General features: G+C 40.5%; 1 protein-coding gene across 3 annotated transcripts in view; it reads left to right on the top strand.

Annotated features, from left to right (window-relative positions):
- AVIL (advillin) overlaps positions 1–17,397 on the top strand; it is a 53,954-nt gene that overhangs the window by 20,251 nt on the left and 16,306 nt on the right. For all 3 annotated transcript variants that reach the window (XM_063427822.1, XM_063427812.1, XM_063427832.1), the window contains exons 3-7: positions 8,682–8,756; positions 10,128–10,324; positions 11,048–11,156; positions 13,198–13,308; positions 16,722–16,927. In XM_063427822.1, the coding sequence (XP_063283892.1) occupies positions 8,682–8,756; positions 10,128–10,324; positions 11,048–11,156; positions 13,198–13,308; positions 16,722–16,927 (698 nt within the window). The remainder of the gene's footprint in view (positions 1–8,681; positions 8,757–10,127; positions 10,325–11,047; positions 11,157–13,197; positions 13,309–16,721; positions 16,928–17,397) is intronic.

The raw sequence follows: 17,397 nt of genomic DNA, 5'->3' as shown, positions 1-17,397 counted from the left end.
TAAAATATTACAAAAACAAAATGTATATCACAGAGTGTAATTGTATGCTCTTTTTATGCATTAAAGAGCATTTATATGTTCCTCTCAATTGGACATGATCACAAAATAATATTAAAGGGACACTATAGTCACTAAAACTAGTTTTAATTAAGCAGTTTTGTTGTATAGATCATGCCCTGCAGCCAATTCTCTTCCATTTAGTAGTTAAATCACTTTGTTTATGCAGCCCTAGTCACACCTCCCTGCATGTAACTTACACACCCTTCCTAAACACTTTCTGTAAACAGAGATCTCATGTTTACAATTCCTTTCTCGCACAGTCTGTTTATTTTAGAATTTCTTATCTCCTGCTCTGTTAATAGCTTTCTTCAACCTGTACTCATCTTCTGGTACTTCTTGAAGCATTTCATTTTATGTCCATGTGAGAAAACTGCTCTAGCTTGGTTCATTAAGCAACCTGCTGTCCGAGACTGAGAAGATTTTTTTTCTTTTGTTTGAATTCATTTATAGGCTTGTCTTAAAGAAATAGTAAAAACAAAGAACGTTACCTGCGCTCTGGCCTAAATCCCTATGTACATTTAAACAAAATGGAGGCTCTTTAGTTTTTATTCCAATGGCCATTCTCTTAAAAAAACAAAAAACACTGCACACAATTAGGGGAAATCTCTCACATAATAGCTAATTTTTTTTTCCAATCTTTCTTTTATTGAGGCATAAACGTTACGGGTACAGAATAGAAAAGGGAGACAATAAAAGGTCACACAGGATGGGTTATCACAGTTCAGTATACATCATCTCCGAAAATTGTCGGGCTCTTTTTTTTTTTTTTAAATAAAGTGTATGAAAGGCTTTGTGTAGCTTTACGCGCCTGTTTGCTTAGTGTCGGGGTATGTCTTGCAGGCGGGATTAAGGCACCTCTTGTCAGGCTTACCTTGCTGGGAGTCCAACATGCAGAGATAAATGCTCACCCTTGCAATTAGACACAGGCCAAGGTGGTCAAGGTAGAACTCACCTGGCCTGTGAATCTGTGCACGGGGGCTGTGCAGGTGAATGCTTGAAGTGGCAGTACAGAAAAGGAATTCCAGGAGAATAGTCGTAGGTAAGCCAATGGTCAGAGGGTGCCAGAAATCAGGAGATACGAGTAACAAGCCGAGGTCAAGGGATGCCAGAGGTCAGGGTACAAAACGAGTAGCAATCCAAGGTCAGGACAATACTGCAACGTGGAATAGCAATTCTCTAACCAGAGTCATTGAACTGACACTGCCCTTAGGGAGGGGCAGTGTCTTATACCTTGTTGATTAGGAAACAGATTCAGCTGGAGAGTAACTGACAGGTCTGAGCCAGGTGAAGTCCAGCCCCCTAGTGCTGCAGGCAATTCAAGATTAGACAGGAGTTATCCAAAGTCCTGAAATGGTTCAGAGGTAATAGAGCAGGTTCAGAACTGCCGAGTACACAGGTTCAAATCCCTCCTCGGGCAATAAAGGGGCGACCCCGTCTGGCAGTTTGGAGGTCACGGTGTGAATCCTGACAGTACCCTCCCCTTAAGAACGCACTCCGGGCGTGAACAGATTCTTTTTGGGAACTGTAATCCTCGTCATCGGACTCTGTATCACTTAAGAAGTCCTTGTAGTCAAAGTTTCCAGAGCGGAGTCCCTCAGTCGGGGACTTTGGGGTAGCAGTGTCGGGTACTGATGGAGAGAGGTCTGGGTCATTCAGAGGCTTGGTGCAGGCGGAAATAACCTTTGTCCCAGGAGCCATGTTATCTGAAACTTTTTCCTTAGGCGAGTCTTCTGGAGGTGGTTCTCCTTTGGGTAGGTAGGAAGTGGTGGAGGTGCTTGCGCTTTCTTGAATAGTAGATTCATCAAGAAGAGGTACAGATGTGTCTGGAGCAGGAGGTAGAGATTTTTCAGGGGTACCGGTAGCTGATTCTAGAGAAACACAGGTTATATTAACTACCGTGGTCTGAGTACTCTTATGTGTCACGGAGCGTGAACCAGACTGACAGCGACTTTGGCGTTTCTCAGGCAGAGGTGCAGAGTTGGCCGGATGGGTATGCATAACCCCAACTTGAACAGTTTTTGGTCGATGTGGGCAAATTGGGCAGAATGAGATAAAGTGCCCCCTTCCACCACAGTAAAAACAAACAGTGGCTTAATACGTAGTATTCGGAGGCTTACGGAGCCAAAAAATGGAAATAAAAACACAAATAACACAACTAAAAACATAAACCAACAGCAACAGCTTTGGAAATTTCAAACGTGGAACTAGTCAGGTATGTCTCTTGTTATGTGCAACAGGTAAAGGGCGTGTGGGCCCATCTTTGCTGCTGCTTCAGGTTGGTAGGGCCTGCAGGAAGGCTGGTATATCAGATGCGTGGGATAGCTTATATGTTTCGCCCGCCTTTTCTGCCTGTAGTCGATGTGGGCCCCATTTGTAGGGGATAGCTTGGTCCCGAAGTAGCTGGGTGACCCGGCGAAAGGACTTCCTCCACATCATGGTGTGCCTGGAGAAGTCTTTATAGAACGTCAGTTGTGCCCCTTCAAACTCCACCGTGGGGGAGCCTTTTATAGCCCCCATAATCATGCCCCTGTCAGAGTCCCGTATAAATGTAATCAGTACGTCACCGGCTTCTTCGCGTGGTGTGGAGGCCGCCCTGGTGAGTCTGAAACAAGAGTCTATTGTTATCAACTTTGCTTGTCGTGGTGTAAGCAATGTGGCTATAAGCCGTCGGCAGAAGTGCGGGAATTCCGTGCTGGTGAGTGTCTCCGGCACTCCACGGACCCGCAGGTTTCTTGCTTTGTACCGGTCCTCCATTCCAGCCAGTTGGGCTTGTTGGTCCGTGTATTGCTTGCGGAGTAAGCTCAGCGCCGCGCTAGCTTAGTGTCCCCCAGGCCCACCTCCACGTTTGCCACTTTATTGGTGAGTGTGGCTACTTCTGCCCTTACGAGCGCCATGTCCGCTTGGAACATGGCCTGAATGTCCTTCACCAGTGCTTTGATATCTGCCTTGGTGGCTGGAGCAGCGTCCCCCATGTCCATGGGTCTCTGTGGCAGTTGTGGCGCGCGGGTCAGCGGTGCAGGCTCTGCAAGGTAGCTATCCTCATCCGAGGATTGTGAGGCATAGATCTCGGGCGCCATCTTGGAGTCTGCAGGCTGCGACGCGGCTTGGAGAAATGCCCCTATATCTCCAGATCCCGTGCCCCGATCCGCTCTCTGCTTCTTGCTCTTCTTCCCCATACCGTCGGTGAGCTGTGAGCCGGATTAGGGGTCCGGTGGGTGCGGGGATTATGGCTCCGGGCAAGTTAATAGAGCGTGCCGCACGGAGCTGTCTGAGAATGCGGCCGGTTACTAACATCAATTTTTCATCTCTGGAGTGAAAGCTCTTTGGATTACCTACCATTTACCTGTTCCCATGCAAGGTTATTCATATAACATTCAAAGTTATAAACTTTATAACTAAAAATATGAAGCATGTGCGCTCCACAAATAATTAGAAGAAACAAACGTTCCTATAAAAAGATATACCTTTAATAAAAAATACCAGCTAAAACAATGAGAAAGAATTCCCCTAGATATATTTAATAACTGTTAGGTGGGACATATAACACACTTAATAAACTATGTATCCAATTCTAACATTTGTAACATAATATATACTTCCCCAAAACTGCAACAGTTTCAATGAATCCAGAAGCAGTATGTTGTAGTCCAAAGGAAAAGTAGATGTGAACACAAAGGGGTTTGAGTAACTAAATGTTGCAAACCTTGGTGAAAAACCCTTTTATAACATTACATATAAATTGTATAAAAACTGTAGGTAATGTAAGATACTGGATAAATACCTAAGAGAAACAATATCAAATTAATATACAAAAACAACAAGGATATTTGTATTGAAAAGTATATAAAAAAAAAATTAAAAACATGCCATATAACAGATGTAAAAGTACCTGACCTCAGGGGTGCCCCCCCCCCCCCAAAAAAATCCGAGGTGATAAAAAAATAGAAACGGCAGCTCTAAGATCAGAATGTGGTGATAAAAAACTGCTTGACTTGTTGATGAATGGTAGAACACATAGGATCTCAATGAAGGCAGTCACACAGGCAGTAATCCGTAGATATACTTGATGGATATCAGCACGCCAGACAATCAATATAAATAGATAGCAGAGAGGAGAAAGGCATTGCGTCTACGCGCGTTTCGTCCTGTTCACAGGACTTTCTCCAGACCATGTGCAGATGGAGATAATTGCCTTATAAACGCTCAAAATCAGACAACCTAAAAAACCTGTTATAGACCAAATATTTACTAAACAATTCTCCCTTTAGTGAATAACTCTGGTGAATTCCTGATGGTGTTTTTATAATATAGGAGGTTTTATAATATAAACTTTATTCCTTTTATGTTGGACAGAGTCCTTCATTCACAATGAGTGTATTTGGACAGATATTTACTCCTTTCCATGTGCAAACTCCTTTGTGCCAAACGTTCTATTGATTCAGCCATTGACAGGTATATATAAACACTTCAGCCTGCCAATCCTGCTTTTTACACCTGGCACCATTACAGCTCCCGGGATCCGTGCTATGTGTGTCTCCGCTAAATGGGTATAGCATATTAGCTTTTGCTTATGTAAATATATTCTTTATGGAAGGTATATTACCTTGTAAAAGCATGCAACTTTTCGCAAAGCTATAAAGAATAAAATACAGGCAAGCGTTTTCTTGACAAGACTTCAAGGATTGTATCTATCCTCTCTATGTTCATTTGTGGCCAAGTGTCTTTTCCATTGTCTACATCTGGGGAGGGTTCCATTTCCATGAAACAGATCTCACAGGTCTTAATAGAATTATAAGGTGTAAGTGTGCAAGGAAACCTTTCATGAACGTTATCTTTTCCTAAAGCTTCTAATGCGTCTGTAGCCAATTTAAATAAAGCTATTCCTTTATGTATTACAATAATAACAAGAGGAGAGCTATTCTAAAGACATTATTAATACCAGAGTCATCTTTTCAGATGTGCAGGAATAGGGGTGTGTTGAATGAATTGCTGACACATTTAGAATATCTATATTTGTAAATTGTGGCTTGCTCTATTGTAAAGAGCAAGGAAACACTTACGAACAAATATTCTGATGGCAGATGAAAGCCTATAGACCTGTATAAAGGCCAACTAAAAAAGTGGAAAGCTATTTCATTTTACACGTGTTTTATGTAAGAAAATTGTTTTCTGATGCTGCACGCACCCCGAATCTTCCTGTAATTATGTAACCCTGTCTCATCTTCTTCCCACCCCTTCAGTCTCACCCAAACAAAAAAAGTGCCTCTTTAAATCCTCCAGGGTGCTAACATTTCCCATATGTCTCCTTTCCACCCTCTGTATTTACATTCGAATATTTTTTTCCATGTTTTGTATTCCAGTAAAAATATAAATTGCTACCATACTCTGTGGAGACTATGGAATCTAAATCTGAAGGTTAATGCATTTTCTATCTATACTGTTTACTTAATAAAAAAAAGCCTTGGAGAATGGCTGGGTTCAGTTACAATTAAGCATTATAAAATAAGGGTTAAGAAATTTGGAAAGAGGGTTGGTTAAACAGAGCCTGCATGGAAAAAAAAAACTGGTTTCACTTTCAAACAGATGTAATTTACCTTAAATAATTGTATCTCAATCTCTAAATTGAACTTTAATCACATACAGGAGGCTCTTGCAGGGTCTAGCAAGCTATTAACATAGCAGGGGATAAGAAAATCTTAATTAAACAGAAATTGCAATAAAGAAAGCCTAAATAGGGCTCTCTTTACAGGAAGTGTTTATGGAAGGCTGTGCAAGTCACATGCAGGGAGGTGTGACTAGGGTTCATAAACAAAGGGATTTAACTCCTAAATGGCAGAGGATTGAGCAGTGAGGCTGCAGGGGCATGTTCTATACACCAAAACTGCTTCATTAAGCTAAAGTTGTTCAGGTGACTCTAGTGTCCCTTTAAGGGTTTTTGTGGTGGGTGTTCTCTTTTTACCAACCCTGTTTCTAATTTCCCTAACCCTTATTTTATTCTCCTATTTGGTTAGAGAGATCCACATATAAGTGTTGCAGCAGCTATTTATGGTATATAGTGACTGATTATTTCTTAAGCGCCTATATTTCTCACAGATCACCCTTGTCACAATTAAGCATTATATAGCCATTGATTGTGAACAAGATGTCAAATCGATAAATAAGGACTGTTCTCATTGAGTAATTATCTATTTATAAACGCATCATGCAATATTTACAGTATTATTTACTAAAGTGAGAATTTAGAGGGAATTTAAAGTGGATTTAACATTTAAGGCCAGAGTAGCCAAACTGAAAGCTTAGCTGATTTAGAGATTGTTTTCAGTTCAGCTATTTCAGCCTTAAATGTGATATTTACGTGAAATACCCAATGCATTATCACCTACTGAATAACTCTGTCATGAGGGGTGTATATGGCAGGGAGAGCAGGGGTGTTGAAATAAAAAAAAAAAAAAAAAAAAACTACTTGTCCAGGGACTAAAGCGTTTGCCCAATCTACTTGTCCGCCGTGAGAATCTACTTGTCCGGATACAAATTTAATTTTTTTATCCAAACCGCATTTAAATAAGGTCTTTATTGACAGACCAAACAATATTTTAATGCAATTAACTAATGCAAGTAGGTAGTGAACTTAAACATAATCATTTCCAAATGAGAATTGTAGCTTACTTTATCAAAACATAGAACTATAAGTAACTGAGGCCATTTGTTTTCATTGACTTGCTTGGTTACAAAAAAAGGAGTGCTTACACTGCCGAGCCTACAGGGTCAACCTCTTTGCTCCAGAACCACTACATTAAACTGTAGTGGCTCTGGTACCTAGAGCGCGCCTTTAAAAAGAGCTTTAATAAATAGCTATGTAGTGTGTAGGTGATGCAGTGTGTGTAAGGAACATAGTGTGAGGTGGGATAATGATGTAGTGTGTATTTGTATAGGTTATGTAGTGTGTGTACGGAATATAGTGAGGTGTGGAAAAGGGATGTAGTGTGTATGTGTGTAGGTTATGTAGTGTGTGTAGGGAACATGGTGTGGTGCAGTATAGATAAGTAGTGTGTAGGTTATGCTGTGTGTCTATGGAACATGGTGTCATGTGGGATATGGATGTACGGAACATACTATAGTGTGGGATAGGGATGAAGTTTGTATGTTTGTAGGTTATGTACAGTGTGTAAGGCACATCGTGTGGGGAGATAGGGATGTAGTGTGTGTAGGGCACATAGTGTGGGGAGACAGGGATGTAGTGTGTGTAGGGCACATAGTGTGGGGTGATAGGGATGTAGTGTGTGTAGGGCACATAGTGTGGGGTGATAGGGATTTAGTATGGGTAGGACACATTGTGTGGGGTGGGATATCGATGGCAGAGTGAGGGGATGACAGGTGGCAAAGTGTGGGTGAGAGGGAGTGACAGGTGGCAGAGTGAGAGGGTGACAGGTGGCAGTGAGTGGGTGGCAGAGTGAGGGGGTGACAGGTGGCAGAGTGAGGGAGGGGGTGCCTGGTGGCAGAGAGGGGACGACTGGTGGCAGAGTAAGGGGGTGACCCAGTGAGGGAGGGGGTGACTGGTGACAGAGTGGGGGTGGGCTGACTGGGGACAGTGACTGAAGGAGGGGGTGACAGAGTGACTGAGGGAGGGGCTGACTGGTGACAGTGACTGAGGGAGAGGGTGACTGGTGACAGAGTGAGGGGTGTTAGAAATACCTTTTTTCTTTCTTTCCCTGGTGGTCTGTCTATCCAGTCTGCAGCTCCGCCGGGTGTGAGCTGCAGACTGTGCTGTATCTTGCGAGCTCCAGAAGTCAGAGCGTTGCCTTAGTAACCCGCGGCAATGCTCTGATTGGCTAGAGGTTGCGAGATACAGCACAGTCTGCAGCTCACACCTGGCAGAGCTGCAGACTGTGCTGGCTCTCTCCCTGTGCAGATGGGAGGGGCCTCGCACCCGGCAGAACAACGGGCAAGCTGCAGGGCCCCCTCCCGATGTCGGGTCCCTGGTCACTCTGCTGCTAGCCTGAAGCAGGGCTAAAATAAAAATATAACTACCTGCCCGATGGGCGATAGGAATTGAGCATTCCCTGAGTCAGATATTACTTAAATATCTTGTGCGTGAAAGCATGCACAACCCAAAAAAGAGCTTTGGACCCCACAGTTAGTAATCTCTTAATATCGCCTTACTTAATATCCTGAATTGTAAAATATGGGACCTGTTACCTTCATAAGAATATAAGTATTTAGACAAGCCAAAAAAATTTTGAAAAATATTTTGCATCAATTAATCACGTTGTAAAGAAAAATAGAAAAAGAGTAATTTATGAGACATGGCAAAAAAATACACAGTGCTAAAATACGTCAGCTGATATCACTTTTAAACAGCTAATATTCTATATTACAGAGAAAGCACTTGTGTTATGTATATTTAGGAACATATATCTTTTAGGATCTCAAATCCACCAAAATGTTATATTCAGTTCTCTGTGTTATGTGTAAAATGACATGTGTAAATGTTTCGGTAACTTTCAGTACAATCCAACAGTTTCCAACAATATTCCAAACAATGATCTGGTCCTCGCTAAATGAAAAACGAATGATAGAATGCTCCCTTGATTTCTGTGTTTGATTTGACTTGTGTATTTTAGAAAATGGACCTGGTGCTATTGCCAACAAAAGCCCATGGGAACTTTTATGAAGGCGACTGCTACCTCCTGCTCTCTGTAAGTATTCCAAGAAACAGGAGAGAAAAGAGGATTTAACCCCTTAAGGACACATGACATGAGGTTTGGTCCTTAAGGGGTTAAACTAGTCAGGCAGGTATAAATAGCTGGCCCAATCACTGCAAGGAGTAGGCATTTATGTGATATGTAAACAATATAATCTGGATGCACATGAAAAGGATAATATATCAACAGGCACAAATAGTGAGTGCGTGTGACCCTAACTGCAAAATAATTGCCAAGTAGCGTTGTAAATGCAGCATCTGTGAAATCTGATCAAACATCCGAGGTCCAAAGAGCCTCCAAAGCTATGCTGCCCAATTGGGTTGTTTAAAAATGTGCTAATAATCCCAAGCGGCATGGGTTCTAGAAGGGCACAAGGGACCTTGCGGTAAAGGTCCTTCGGAGACCTGTTGACTTCTCCCCTTGGGTGTTTTTGCTTTCTCGTCCAATCAATGAGATACCCAAACATACCCAAAAAAATGCTTGTTATGATATCTCTGTTAGGTAGAAGGCATCTGGCTGATGGATGGCTGAAAATGGAAGCACCCTCGTTACAGTCTATACTTTCTAAAATTGAAAAAAACTTCAGTTAGACATTCATATTGCTCCTACTCTAAAGTATGCGGCCCTTGGAAGGAGTATATGATTAATTGGAATTAAGGAGTTAAATAAGTTTAATAGGTTATAGATTGGGAATTGTGCACAACAGTACTCCCTCCTCCCTTCTTTTTCTTGTTGATTCTTTTTCTTTGAATATCGGTTTACTAAAATCTTAGCGGACGAGAGGAAGCACTGGAAAGACTAAGGATTGGGGAAGATCTGGCATAATACCATATGCTATCATGCAGATTATTTGTTATTTTTAAATGTGTTTTCATGTCAAGCTCCTGTGGTCTCCGCATGTACTGTATAGCAATTTTCTTCCTGACCTCCAATTTTTACATAAATAATTTTGAAAAGTCCTAATAAGTATTAGTAATATTAATTAATAACATGTAGACCCTACTACGACTTACTTGAGGAGGAATATAATCTTAAAATAATTATTCTGAAGCTGGTAATTTACCATATTACTATGCATTAATTACAGTTTTGGTAAAAAATAACACTTGAACCAATGTAACTGATCAGAATAGGCTCATTTGTGATTAATTGCAGAATAATTTTGCTTTTATTAAATATCCAAACTGGAGATTTTTGTTTTATATATATATATTTTTTTAGAGTTCCATTTAAGGATCATTGTGCCACATTTTAAATAATAAAAGATTAAACCACACAGCTGAATTGTAATGAATTAATTATTGAGGAATTAAACCATACAGTTAAGAAGACTCCTCTCTCTCTTCTTCACTTTCCACCCCCCAGACAAGGCAATCGGGCAGTTCTCTGCTGTATGACATCCATTACTGGATTGGAAAAGACTCTTCACAAGATGAACAGGGCTCAGCAGCCATATACACAATCCAGCTGGATGAATATCTAGGAGGTAGCCCAGTGCAACATCGGGAAGTCCAGGGGCATGAGTCAGACTCCTTCAAAGGTTATTTCAAACAGGGAATCATGTAAGTACAGTAAATCAACTCATTGAAAATGTACAAGTAGAATGTAGTAAGTTCTAGAACACTTACCTTAAGCCAAAAATTACAACTGGTGGGGCAAGGGGTCATTAGAGGGGTGAGGGAATTCAAATCAAGTTTTCATTTCTCAAGAACATACCTCTCAAGTGGAGAGACCAGTAGGGTGTAGTGGGGGTTAGGAACTGTAGTGGGGGTCTAGGGGCTGTAGTGGGAGGACGACAGGGCACTGCTGGTATCATAACTACTACAGAAGGCTGCAGAGGTTATTGTGACTATAGTGTTCCTTTAAATAATCTCACAGTGCCCCTCCCGAGATTAGGTTCTGGATCCGCCCCTGCTCAGCCATTTTGAAACTTATTGGTTTCATAGGTTTCATGTGGAGAGACAGTTGGTGATATCACAAAATACATCATCTTCTTTTTAGAGATGTAACAACGTGTCTGCCTGTCTGTCTATCTATCTATCTATCTATCTATCTATCTATCTATCTATCTATCTATCTATCTATCTATCTATCTATCTATCTATCTATCTATCGTTAACAGGAAATTCAACTTTCAAAATCCATAAGGGTATTAATAAAGTTCATTAATGAAGCTGATAGGTTTCTGGAATTGCATCTCACTGTAAACCTACTTTTGGTTTACTTTTATATTATTTACAATTTTTATACCTTGATCGTGAGATATTATTATTTCCTCTCTATAGTTATAAGAAAGGTGGTGTTGCATCTGGAATGAAACATGTGGACACAAACACATATGATGTGAAGAGACTTCTGCATGTTAAAGGCAAGAGGAATGTCACGGCTACAGAGGTACTGCCCAAAATGTCCAGTCAAGTGATATCCACAGAACATGTCTTTAGTGTTTGGAGCTTTTGAGTTATACTATGGCCAATAAGATGACACTATCTACAGAGAAGTTAAATTGAACCACAATTGTACCAATACAGAGTGTACCCCAAGCAGAATACTCCTTCTACAATCATTCTAGAACATTCTATATGTGCCACTACTACAAGGCACAGTCTAAAAGGACCCCTTTTATAATCATTCTACAGCATTCTGTCTCTACTACCACTAAACAGCACAATCTACACCTGGGAGAATTCTCTCTATACTGATTCTACAACATTCTATCTTTACTATCACCACCGATTATGTGCTACACTGCAGTGCAATGTTCTCTCTTGCTACAGCGTTCAGTCCATAGTATTATAAGAATGTGGACTGTGAAGGTAACATCTTCTCGTATAAGTGATTTGGCAATTTAGACAATATGGATGTTCTAGAGGGGTGTCCAAGTGACTCAATTCACAATGGACAATAGGATAGATATGAGTATTAGTTAACAATCTTAAAGATTAAACAATACATAGTATGGTTTCTTCTCTTCTAGAAATACATATATTTGTAATACATTTAACATTTTTGACAATAAATATGTTATACATTTTCTTCTTACCAGAACTTAAAATTAAAAATTATTACTCCAACGAGAAAAAAGCACTCATAGGCTTCAAAATAAACAAAAGTGCAGATTTATTTTAAGCAGACGTGCCTTTGCATGTAATCAATGTCTCAGTCTAACTACCTTGATATATTAAGGAAAGTTTGGTAATGGGACTGAAATGGTGAATGTATGTAGGGCACAACTGTAAAAAATTACGTTATCTTGTTTATTTTGAAGTCCCGTGGGTGCGCTCTTCACTTTAAATATGTTATTGTGCTAGAGTATGCACCTAGCAACAAGACTGGGCCAATACATGCTCATTAAATATGGTACATATTAATAACATTTCTCTGTGTATTATGCATATATAAATGTACATTAATATATGTGTAAATATTATAGGCATAATTATATATATAACTAATACACACATTAATATACATGTCATATATATATATATATATATATATATATATATATATATAGCCCCTATGTGTGTCTCTTTCTACCTCCAGCCCCTATGTGTGCCTCTTTGTTTCCCCTAGTCCCTCTGTATGTTTCTCACTGCTCCTGTGTCCATGTCTCCCCTCTCCTTCCCAGTCTCTCTCTTCCCCCTGTTTCTTTTTCCCCCATCCCATGTGTCTCTCTCCCCCTCTGCCTCTTTCTCTCCCTCCCCATCTGTCTCTCTTGTTTCTCCCCCTCCCACTGTGTCTCTCCCTCTGTGTCTCACTCTTTCCCTCAGTCTCTTTCTCCCCCCTTTCCCTGTGTCTCTCTCTTCCACATCTCTCTTCTCCTCTGTCTTTCTGTCCCCTCCACCATATCTCTATTCTTCCTCTTTCTCCCCCTGTGTCCCTTTCTCCCTCCCTCTGTCTCTTTCTCACTCCTTTCCCTGTGTCACTTTCTCCCTCCCTCTGTCTCTTTCCTTCCCCTCCCCCTGTGTCTCCCTCTATTCTCCCACTGTCTCTTTCTTCCCTCTTCCCCTGTGTCTCTCTATTCCACCTCTCTGTCTCTTTCACTCCCTCCCCTTGTATCTCTCTATTACTTTTCTGTCTCTTTCTTCCCCCTTCCATTTACCAAAAGAAGTCAGAGGGGGCTGGCTGCGTTCCACACTGGTGCCGCCGGGCCAGGTGGCCTCCTAGCTGTCCGGCGGCACACTCATTAATGCTGACAGCAGTGAGCTGTCAGCATAGGATGACTGAAGGAGGGAGCATGTCTCTCTATCATGCTGCCTCACGGTTCCCACAATTTCCAGCACAGCCCTCAAGGGCTGCAGCCGCCTGAGCGCTCTAAACAGCAATATTGGGCAGAGAAAGTGTAGGAATTCCCATGGAAATCAAAGAGATGTTCATCGGTAATTCTTCAACTATTGTCACAAAACTGACATAATATAATTTACTTCTACAGGTTGAATTGAGCTGGCTGAGTTTTAATCTCGGAGATGTGTTTTTGCTGGATCTTGGTAGAGTTATTATACAGTGGAATGGACCAGACAGCAACAAATCAGAGAGAATGAAGGTATCAAGCTATGTTTATTATGTCTTTGAATTATAACCAATCAATAATCTGGGGGTAATTAATTATTTTATAGTGATTAGTAAGGCATCCCCATTATGATTAGAGCTTGCCTGTGCAAATAAATAAAAATACTGATTCCACCCATCGTAACGTCTTAATTAGTTATCAATTTAATGTGTATTCCAAATAATTTCATACAGTTAGAAGACTTTCCATCCAATTTATCTACAGGTGTCACAGTTGAAGTCTATGGGAATTTTTGTAGATAAATGAATTGAAAGATTTTCTAACGATATTGAAACTTTTTGGAAAGCTTATTAAATTGAGGCATTAGGCCTTGATTTAATGTTGCTATATAAGCTTTCTAAATTATTTAATATTTTTGGATAATGTTTTAAAATGATTTACATTTTTTCATATTTTAAAAGTATACTATTAGTATTATTTATTTTTTGATATTTTAAAATTTTGAAAAAAAAAAGTATTTTAAAAGTTTATCCAAAAATATTAACTCATTTGGAAAGCTTATCCAACAATATTACATTGAGGCCATGGTTCCTTATGTCTTGTACTATTATGTTGATGTTGATCATATAAATAAAAAAAATGTGCAATATCTATTCTTGTATATGTTAGTTCTTTATAATTCATAAATCATTTCCATCCTAGTTATTGTTATCTATCCAGCAGGAGAATTTTTTTTTGTAGATTTTATGTGTAATGGATATGGCATTAATCCCATTAAATAGCCCAAACGTATATGGTATACGTTTATGACTTTATTTGGCTTTGGAGACAAAGATTCCTTTTTTGGATTATTCTGTTCACCACAAAGGGAAGAGGCCTTATACCCCAAAGCTAGATTCTAAAGACACATCTTTTTCATCTGGTCATCAATTTAATATAACACTATTTACATTAGTTTTGAAGATAATATAAATACTGTATATCAATTTAATATTGTTGGATAATTTTTTTAAATAATTAAAAAATTTTGGATAAATGTTTAAAAAAAAGAAAAATTTCAATTCTTTATTTTTATTGTGCATAGGGAGGTACAAACATGGCTGCAATGCCACAATAGCAATTACATGCCTTCGCAAAGCTGACAATACTGTGACATGGGATTAAACTGCAAACATTTTTTAAATTGTTAGAGTAATGCTGAGTAAATCAGGTTAGTAAATGCGAGTAAGAATAGCAAGAGGTGTGTTTACGAGAAATAAATTGACATGACTGACGTAGATTAGTGGCCTGCTGAATTGCTAAACACAATAATAAGCAAAATGGACAATCTATCAAAAGACATGAGTAGAAGAGGAGCAATGGAACGTTATGACAGCTGTATGCCTAGCTAGGAACATAGATATCGTGGTCATGCTTAATAAACAGTTGTAGGTTAGAAAGGTACGTAAGCTGAACTAACTTATATAACAGAATAGCAAGGCTATACATAGATAGGCTTAGCTTATAATCGCTTGGTCCCTAGCGATACCCCCCCTGCGGTCCCCGGCATAAACAAAAGGGCTATTGAATTGCATACATACAGGTGTGAGAGTTCATCTCAGGTATTAAGAGGTAATGAATATTGTGCACTGTGCCTGACATTGAGTCCCAGTCTTGTGTGGATCAGCCGATGCCTTGTGGGGGCTGGGTGTGCTCCCACTGCGCCGTTAGTTGCGTCGGATGGTTCTGACCTTGTGGGTAAGCCCTCGCTAGGTTGGTGGGAGGTCGGGCTGATGTGCGTCCGCTGGTTTACTTTCCTGTTCCCTGGGACTGTCGGCGTGCTCCTGGGTTTTCAGTCTCCTGCCGCTTGTGGGTGTCTTGTTGCTTTCGACTCTCCGGGCGGATCGGTACTCGAGTTGTCCGTGCCTTCACCTGTTTAATCCCGCTTGGGTTAGTGTGTGGCTTGGTGACAGGCACTGCCTTTGAGTTCTCCGGGAACATTACAGCTTCCAGCTTGTCCCAGAAAGCTTGGAAGGCCCTGTCCAGCCGGTGCTCTATTCCTGGCTGCTCGCTGTGGGTACCGTGGGAGCACGCTGCCTCCACCATTTTGGGTGTAGTGCCTCCGTTTGTTACAGGCCCCTGTGTCGCTTCAGCAGTCTTGCCAGGTCGCACCAGGGACTCCCGAGTGTAGACCGAGATAACCCCCACCGGTCCAGAGGGGGGGGGGGACGAGGGTCTGGTCCCTGCTTTTTAGCCGTGGTTGTCAGCAGGGGAGCTTCCGTCTCCCGCACGCCGACCACGTGTGTAGGCCTCTCAGGCAGGGCTAGTGCAGTGTACTAGATTCGTCGCTTGTTTGGCATCGTTGTGTGCCCCTGCTTGTCACCTTGAGGCTGGTGGCCTTTTTGGGCCGATTAGGTGCCGATTTAGTGGCTTGTTTGTTGCTGCAGAGCAGGAGCTAACCAGGTCTGCGTCCTCTGCTCTTAGTGGTCAGGCCCCGCCCCCAAATGTTTAAATTTATGAGAAACAATTTAATATTTAATATGTTTTTATGCATATATATATATATTTTTTTTAATAAAAAATTATTTGAAAAGTTTATCCAAACATGTTAAAAAGAGAACATAATTCAATAACTACATTTTCCTGTGTCAAAGGGAACCTAGAGTCACAAAAAAAAAATCCAATTGTTTTTTGGGACTATAGGTTCCATTCTGTCCACTCCCTTTTACTAGAAAAAAAATGTCAAGTTAAATAAAGATTACTTACCTATTTTCCACCACAGAGACTCTTTCGATGTCATAGAGAAGTACTGGATTTGAGATACGCAATCATGGCCAAACACCATGTTCCTTCAATCAAATTGACTATTATTCACTTCTGGAGGAAGAAGTGCCTCTAGTGATTGTCAGTAAGACAGTCACCAGTGGTGGATTAAATCTTACAATGTAAACATTGCTGTTTTTACAAAACGGCAATGAAAGGGTTATAATGACAGGACCACTTCACCCAAATCTCTCCTTTGTGATGAAGTGGTCTGGGTGACTTTAGTGGACTTTTATATCCAACTGGCAAAATTGAGGCTAAAATAGATCAGTTGAAAAAATTCACCAACTCAGCTATAGTGACAATTTGTCTATTTTAGCCTTCAGTTTGCATTTCAATTTCCTTTGCTAACAGTTTGAACTTATTAAGCAACCATTATTGAGCAACCTTGTCTTTCAGTAAGGATCATATTCACCAAGGTTTATGATGTTTCCACTGGTCATCATTATATATTGTTAGCATTTACATTACGTAATCTTTTGTAGATGACCAAGAGCCATCATTAGTTGTTGTATTTATAAGTGTAGATAGTTGCTTTGGAGATCTGATGTCTTTGAACATGGTCATCATGCTAACTATAGGTATTTCATCATCTGCTGACCTTGTGAGATTTAATTAACAGTCGGATATTTGCTTGTATCCAGGGAATGCTGCTGGCTAAAGATATACGTGATCGGGAGAGGGGAGGACGAATGGAGATTGGGGTGGTTGATGGTGATCTTGAGCAATCTTCGCCCGAGTTAATGAAGCTTTTGATGAATACTCTTGGTGAGAGAAGCCATCGAATTGGACCAGGGAATCCTGATGAAGTTGCAGACCAGATACAGAAAGCCAATATCATGTTGTACCAGTAAGCAGACCATGCATGTCAACAGAGAATATATAAGGCCAGTAGATGTGCAGTAGAAGGATAGCGGGGCATATATGAGGTCTTGCTGCTAAAAAAAAGAAAACATATTAATACAGTTTATGATATCGTGAACATCTTAACACTCTTCAGATCTCTGGACTTTCCTTGTATTTACTCCATTGCCAAAGATAAGGAGAAACCTCTTCTCAGTAGCTGAGCAGAGAAAGTGAAATGTGATATGGCTCTTAGTGGTGGCATTATAGTATCCCAGCTACTAGTAGTAGATTTCAGGTTTCTCAAAAACAAAAGATCCATTAAGTTCTTTCTCCACTTATTCACTTTATATGGGGCTTTGTATGTGTTTTTTTAGTTGGGTAAAACTATCTGCAGTGCTCCATGTTCGTCACTTTTTATTTTGGTGAACTTATTTTCATTTTAAGTTGTATAAAGAAATGTAACTCTAGCACATC

The sequence above is a fragment of the Pelobates fuscus genome, chromosome 1 (genome assembly GCF_036172605.1).
Source record: "Pelobates fuscus isolate aPelFus1 chromosome 1, aPelFus1.pri, whole genome shotgun sequence".
In the NCBI taxonomy this organism is placed as follows: domain Eukaryota; kingdom Metazoa; phylum Chordata; class Amphibia; order Anura; family Pelobatidae; genus Pelobates; species Pelobates fuscus.
This window is presented reverse-complemented; position numbering and strand designations above follow the sequence as displayed.